The sequence below is a fragment of the Hyla sarda genome, chromosome 1 (assembly GCF_029499605.1).
Source record: "Hyla sarda isolate aHylSar1 chromosome 1, aHylSar1.hap1, whole genome shotgun sequence".
Taxonomy (NCBI): domain Eukaryota; kingdom Metazoa; phylum Chordata; class Amphibia; order Anura; family Hylidae; genus Hyla; species Hyla sarda.
In genome coordinates, this window is record NC_079189.1 from 308477622 (window position 1) to 308485703 (window position 8082).

The following is an 8082-nucleotide window of genomic DNA, read 5'->3' on the forward strand; positions in this document are numbered from 1 at the left end:
CTTGGGGGAGAGGGGGAAAGTTGTAGGAGACAGGGGGAGGTAGTTCAGTGTTTCCCAACCAGGGGGCCTCCAGCTGTTGCAAAACTACAACTCCCAGCATTCCTTTGGCTTTATGAGCATACTGGGAGTTGTAGTTTTGCAACAGCTGGAGGCCCCCAGGTTGGGAAACACTGATCTATCTATCAATCTATTATATATCTATCACCTATCTATCAATCTATCTATCTCATATCTATCCATCCATCTATCTATATCCATCTATTTATGCATCTATCTATCTATCTTTCTCATATCTATCTATCCTCATATCTATCTATCTGTCTATCTCATATCTATCTATCTATCTCATATCTATCTATCTATCTCATATCTATCTATCTCATATCTATCTATCTAACTCAGATAGATGAGAGATAGATAGATAAATCAATATGAGAGATAGGTAGATGGATGATATATAGATAGATAGATACATATATATATATATATAGAGAGAGAGAGAGAGAGAGAGAGAGAGAGAGAGAGAGAGAGAGAGATATGAGATAGATAGAAAGATAGATAAATAGATGATATATAGATAGAGAGATGATATATAGAAAGATACATAAATAGATGGATCGATAGATGATAGATAGATCGATAGATAGATGATAGATACATAGATATGATATAGATAGATAGATGATAGATAGATATGATATAGACAGATAGATAGATTAGATAGATAGATAGGTAGATAGATAGATAGATAGATAGATAGGAGATAGATGGATATGATATAGATATATGGATATGATATAGATACATGTATATGATATAGATAGATAGATCAGTTTCCCAACCAGGGGGCCTCCAGCTGTTGCAAAACTACAACTCCTGGTTGGGAAACACTGATCTATATCAATCATCTATCTATTATCTATCTATCTATCCAAAAAAAAAAAAAGCAAGAGACCAGCAGCACACAGAAAAATTAGTGCAAAAAAGGTGGAGATTTATTGCATTATCCTAGTGTACAAAAGAAGCAACGTTTCAGCGACCTCTCGTCGCCGTTCTCAAGGAGCTTGAGAATGGCGACGAGAGGTCGCTGAAACGTCGCTTCTTTTGTAGACTAGGATAATGCAATAAATCTCCACCTTTTTTGCACAAATTTTTCTGTGTGCTGCTGGTCTCTTGCTTTTTTTTAGTACAAGTGAACCTCTCAGCAAGGTCCACACCCAGCGTGCACCATTGCATTGGTTTTCTTAATTTTGTTGTGCTGCTCTTCTGGAGTTTTTTTTTATCTATCTATCTCCTATCTATCTATCTATCTGTCTCATATCTATCTATCTCATATCTATCTATCTCCTATCTATCTATCTCATATCTATCTATCTATAATCTATCTATCTATCTATCTGTCTCATATCTATCTATCTAATATCTATCTATCTATCCATCTATTTATATCCATCTATTTATGTATCTATCTATCTTTCTATTTATCTATCTATCTCATATCTATCTCAGATAGATGAGAGATAGATGAAAGATAGATAGATATGAGAGATAGATAGATGATATATAGATATATAGATAGATATGAGATAGATAGAAAGATAGATTAATAGATGATAGATAGATATGATATAGATAGATAGATGATAGATAGATATGATATAGATAAATAGATAGATTGATAGATAGATAGATAGATAGATATGAGATAGATGGATAGATAGATGATAGATAGATAGATAGATAGATAGATAGATAGATCAATGTTTCCCAACCAGGGGACCTCCAGATGTTGCAAAACTACAACTCCCAGTATGCTCATAAAGCCAAAGACATGCTGGGAGTTGTCGTTTTGGAATAGCTAGAGGCCCCCTGGTTCGGAAACACTGATCTATCTATCTCATATCTATCTATCTATCTATCTCATATCTATTATCTATCTATCTATGTATATATCATCTATCTATCTATCTACAAAACTAAAGATCCAGCGGCACTCCCAGATAAGGTGCAAAAACAAAGTGTTTTATTCCCCCATGTGTGTGTGACGTTTCGATAGCATCCCGCCATCTTTATCATACGTACAGTTGTACATTCTGTAGTCTCTGTGACATCACTGTGCTTCATAATAAACTGACATCACTGTGCTTCATAATAAACTGTGACATCACTGTGCTTCATAATAAACTGTGACATCACTGTGCTTCATAATAAACTGTGACATCACTGTGCTTCATAATAAACTGTGACATCACTGTGCTTCATAATAAACTGTGACATCACTGTGCTTCATAATAAACTGTGACATCACTGTGCTTCATAATAAACTGTGACATCACTGTGCTTCATAATAAACTGTGACATCACTGTGCTTCATAATAAACTGTGACATCACTGTGCTTCATAATAAACTGTGACATCACTGTGCTTCATAATAAACTGTGACATCACTGTGCTTCATAATAAACTGACATCACTGTGCTTCATAATAAACTGTGACATCACTGTGCTTCATAATAAACTGTGACATCACTGCGCTTCATAATAAACTGTGACATCACTGCGCTTCATAATAAACTGTGACATCACTGTGCTTCATAATAAACTGTGACATCACTGTGCTTCATAATAAACTGTGACATCACTGTGCTTCATAATAAACTGTGACATCACTGTGCTTCATAATAAACTGTGACATCACTGTGCTTCATAATAAACTGTGACATCACTGTGCTTCATAATAAACTGTGACATCACTGTGCTTCATAATAAACTGTGACATCACTGTGCTTCATAATAAACTGTGACATCACTGTGCTTCATAATAAACTGTGACATCACTGTGCTTCATAATAAACTGTGACATACAGGGATAATACACAGTGATGTCACAGTACAGAGATAATACACACAGCTATGTCACAGTACAGGGATAATACACAGTGATGTCACAGTACAGAGATAATACACACAGTGATGTCACAGTACAGGGAGGGATAATATACACAGTGATGTCATAGTACAGGGATAATACACAGTGACATCACAGTACAGGGATAATACACAGTGACGTCACAGTACAGGGATAATACACACAGTGGTGTCACAGTACAGGGATAATACACACAGTGATGTCACAGTACAGAGATAATACACACAGTGATGTCACAGTACAGGAATAATACACAGTGATGTCACAGTACAGGAATAATACACATTGATGTCACAGTACAGGGATAATATAAAGAGTGATGTCACAGTACAGGGATAATATACAGAGTGATGTCACAGTACAGGGATAATACACATTGATGTCACAGTACAGAGATAATACACAGTGATGTCACAGTACAGGGATAATACACAGTGATGTCACAGTATAACCATCTCACAGCCGGACCACCATGTAATTTCAGCAGAAAATAAAGCAGGGCCTCATGTTCAATTTTCGCCTAAGGCCTCACAAAGTCTAGAGCCGCCTCTGGTCGGCCCTACCATGGGACCCGGTGGGACCATAAGTCCCAGGTGGCACTTTTCAGGAGCAGCATTTTGCTGCCCCCTTTTTTTTTTTTTGTGCATAGTAGGTTCATGGTAGGGTTGGCGCCGCCGCTGCTCACTGTTCTAAAGCAGCTGCGGGGTATAATAGCGCACCGGGCACTTTAGACAGTGAGTCTGCTTCTGGCCGACCGGGGTCTGACGAGGGACGTCACACAATTGACGTACTTCTGCAGACCCGCTCAGGAGGACGTCAGTGACGTCACTCCTCAGGCCGCTGCAGGAGAGGAGAAGCACTGTGCAGGGCAGGTAAGTGTGTCTCTGTGTGTGTCTGTGTCTGTCTGTGTGTTTGGGGGGGCTATGGCTACCTAATGTGAGGAATCTATGCTACCTAATGTGGGGAAACTATGTTACCTAATGTGGGGAATCTGTGCTACCTAATGTGGGGAAAGTATGCTACCTAATGTGGGGAAAGTATGCTACCTAATGTGGGGAAGCTATGTTACCTAATGTGGAGAATCTGTGCTACCTAATGTGGGGAAAATATGCTACCTAATGTGGGGAAACTGTTACCTAATGTGGGGAATATGTGCTACCTAATGTGGGCAAACTATGCTACCTAATGTGGGGAAACTATGTTACCTAATGTGGGGAAACTATGTTACCTGATGTGGGGAATCTGTGCTACCTAATGTGGGGAAACTATGCTATCTAATGTGGGGAGACTATGTTACCTAATGTGGGGAATCTGTGCTACCTAATGTGGGGAAAATATGCTACCTAATGTGGGGAAACTATGTTACCTAATGTGGGGAATCTGTGCTACCTATTGTGGGGAAACTATGCCACCTAATGTGGGCAAACTATGCTACCTAATGTGGGCAAACTATGCTACCTAATGTGGGGAAACTGCTACCTAATGTAGGGAATCTATGCTACCTAATGTGGGAAAACTATGTTACCTAATGTGAGGAAACTATGCTACCTAATGTGGGGAATCTATGCTACCTAATGTTGGGAATCTATGCTACCTAATGTGGGGGGCTTGAATGAGCTGCGGCATATGGGAGGCCTTAATAAATAATTAGAAATGTATACAGCAAGTGACATATGGGGGTCCACCTGAGTAAGTGACACATGGAGGGGGGGTGCTGAACAATTGATGTTTTTTTGGGGGGGGCACAGGCACATTCTTTGCACAAGGGCCCTCTGCTGTCTGTGTCCGCCTCTGGGTATAGAATAAGGGGTAAAGTGGAACATAGAACAAATGCAGTTCTTTTTTTCTTAATTTTTTTTTTATGAAGTAAACGAGATAAAGGTAAGCAATGACTTTTCCTCAGTCTGAAGCGCGGTCCTCATCGGCAGGAAGCAGTGAGGAGGAGGAGGATGACGGAGGTTCTGATTCCATCTCTGCTTCTTTTTCGTCCCTCTCTATATATAGGGCCGTGGCCATGAAGAAGGCCCCTCCGATGACTGCCATTATGGTGCAGGTCATGAGGGCATACTCCAGGCTGCGGTATTTCAGAAGAGGGGATTTGGCATATCCTCGTTCGTAGGTGTCAGATATCAGGCCGATGAGGTACGGGCTGCCGGCGTCACCTAGGAGGTGATAGATTGTCATCTGCACGGCCAGGGCTGAAGATCTCCTCCACGGAGTTACTACTTTTAGTATAATGTCAGATATGAGGGTGAAATTTACTGACAGAAGCGTCTCTCCGATGAAGATGAAGATGTTGGTGGCAACGAGGCTGATGTTGCCAAAAGTCAATGCCAACAGAAGAAAAGGGGCGGAGAGCATCATCGCGCATCCACACACAAGCGGGTCCGCCCGTGGGTTGGATTTGCGATATCTTTTACTTATCTCCGTCCCTGCTACAACTCCCAGAATGCCGGAAACGACTGTAACCACACCAAATATTAGGATGTCGTGATAGTCACACGGTTCAGCACGGCAAGGGTCCTTCTCTTGTAGGAGTGTTCGTGCGTGGGTCAGGTATGACGGACCCCATACACCTATGGCTCCCACTATGAAGGATACAGCCGTCGATCCCATGGTGGTTAACATGAAGCTTCGATTTTTAAATAGTTTTTTCAGATCTGTCGCCCATTTGGCAAACTTCTGGGATTTGTTGTTCTTCTTCCCGTTTGTAGTCGTTCTTGGAAGCTCCTTTGTGACCAAAATCATCAAAGTCACAGCTATGAGGCCCAGGCCAGGGGTGACCCGAAATGCCCAGTGCCAATCGCCCCTTGCTACATCAGTCACTTTGGGCCCGATGATGTAGCCTAGTCCGCAGCCTACAGGTATGACGGAGTAAAACACATTCAGCATGCGGGTCCGCTGGTCACTTGTAAACAGGTCTGCAATGATGGAGGGGGCGATGGTGCAGAAAGTCGCCTCTCCAGCTCCAACCAGTCCACTCGTCAGCAGGAAGAGCAGGAAATACCCGTCAGGGATGAATGACAGGGTAAGTGTCATGCTCAGCCAAACGATGACTCCTGCGCAAACAGTATATTTCTTATTACAGTGGTCGCCCAAATATCCGGCAATTGGTGCGACCAGCACGTAGCTTCCAATGAACAATGTATTCAATAAGCCGGACAGACTAGCATTGGTGTCATATGCTTTCTGTATATAAGGCAGCACCCCCGCCACGCTGGAGCGATTTGCATAGATGAGCAAATTAACAAAGGCGAAGATCACTACGGTGATGATGGAACGTGCGGTGGACATCACGCTTAGAGATGGCAATTTCTGCCTCTCAGGGATATCGCCCTTTTCTACATCCATATCACTATGGTCCTCCATTGCTTCTTCCTCCTCCTTCAGCAATGGGTCTTGTGGAGAGGCCATGGTCACAGGTCAGAGCCTGAAAACACTAGAGAGAGAGAGAGATAAGTGAACACATTAGACAACATGTCATCGACCTGTCATTATACAATAGATCCTTCATACAGAGCAGAAATGTCCAGCACAGAACCACAAGATAACACTAAGACCATCGCAGCCTAAGAAGAAGACGCTTCTCTATAAGTGTTTTATATGGAGACGTCTTCCCTGAGGTTACCAATGTCTGATAACCCTGAACCTGTCCGGTCCTAGTAATATCTGATAACCCTGAACCTGTCCGGTCCTAGTATTATCTGATAACTCTGAACCTGTCCGGTCCTAGTAATATCTGATAACCCTGAACCTGTCCAGTCCTAGTAATATCTGATAACCCTGAACCTGTCCGGTCCTAGTAATATCTGATAACCCTGAACCTGTCCGGTCCTAGTAATATCTGATAACCCTGAACCTGTCCGGTCCTAGTAATATCTGATAACCCTGAACCTGTCCGGTCCTAGTAATATCTGATAACCCTGAACCTGTCCGGTCCTAGTAATATCTGATAACCCTGAACCTGTCCGGTCCTAGTAATATCTGATAAACCTGAACCTATCCGGTCCTAGTAATATCTGATAACACTGAACCTGTCCGGTCATAGTAATATCTGATAACCCTAAACCTATCCGGTCCTAGTAATATCTGACAACCCTGAATCTGTCCTAGTAATGGCGGATTATAAGGGCTTGGCTGTATGGTCACTGGGCCATGTGAACTTCATACTGTAGATACAATTGGGCTATCCTGCTATATACATTTACTAATAATGAACCTACCCCACCTCATTGGGATCTATCCGTCCCCTATATGAGTTTCTGCCACTAGTTGATTTGAAAATTTTTCCTTTCGGAGTACCCAGAGTATTTCTATTGTTAGTACACACAGAAATCTATTATATACTATTATATTTCTGCCCTAATCTTTCTGTTATTCTTTTACTACACCACCAAATCTTTCTCATAGACTTATATCTTTTAGAACTTCATGAATTAGGACTCTTTTTCTTGGGGGCTTTTTTGGGCATAATTGCATTTTAGCACTTTTGCAAGAAAAAGCTCTGGTCATGATACTATCTGTGCGTTTTATTATGTTTAATGCCTAAGCCAAGTATTGTCACAATGCTATGAGGAATATAACTTGTGTTATTTCTTTTGGAAATTAATTTCCAAAAGCAACAACAATAAAAAAAAAACTGTCAAACAAAAAGCCCTGTGTATGTATGAATAAAAGAGGCTGAGACTTACCTTGTGGTTCTCTCTTCAGACAAGGAACGGTCAAAATCTTGAATTCTCTATCGCAAATAGAAACTCTCTAACAAACACTTTGCACCACAGGTTGTGAATGCAAAACACACTGAAGAGACTGCAGCCGGCGCGCACCTCCTTTGTACAGCTTACGGTGACATCATCACAAGCATGTGTGACATCACAGGGTTCTAAACCATCTTCAGGTATGTGTATATCTGTATAGTAAATGTGAGTAGCCATATTAGTCCAGTGATGCAGATTGTAATACCTTTTTTATTGGACTAACAGAATTTTGTAGAGACAAACTTTTGGGATTCCTCCCTGATAATTTAGCAAGTCCTTTGATCATTAGTCCTTGTCTATTGGACTTGCTAAAGGGAGGAATCCTGAAAGCTTGTCTCTACAAAATTCTGTTAGTCCAATAAAAAAGGTATTACAAGAGACTGCAACATATTTTTT

At 41.2% G+C, this 8082-nt stretch overlaps 1 protein-coding gene across 1 annotated transcript; it reads right to left on the reverse strand.

Annotated features, from left to right (window-relative positions):
- Nucleotides 1-4732: 4732 nt before the first annotated feature.
- LOC130271187 (protein spinster homolog 1-like) lies at nucleotides 4733-7751 on the reverse strand. Its single transcript, XM_056518234.1, has 2 exons — nucleotides 7621-7751; nucleotides 4733-6368 (listed from the first exon to the last, which is right to left on the reverse strand). The coding sequence occupies exon 2, from the start codon at nucleotides 6341-6343 to the stop codon at nucleotides 4829-4831; it is 1515 nt and encodes a 504-aa protein (XP_056374209.1). The 5' UTR covers nucleotides 6344-6368; nucleotides 7621-7751; the 3' UTR covers nucleotides 4733-4828.
- Between the last annotated feature and the right edge of the window lie 331 nt (nucleotides 7752-8082).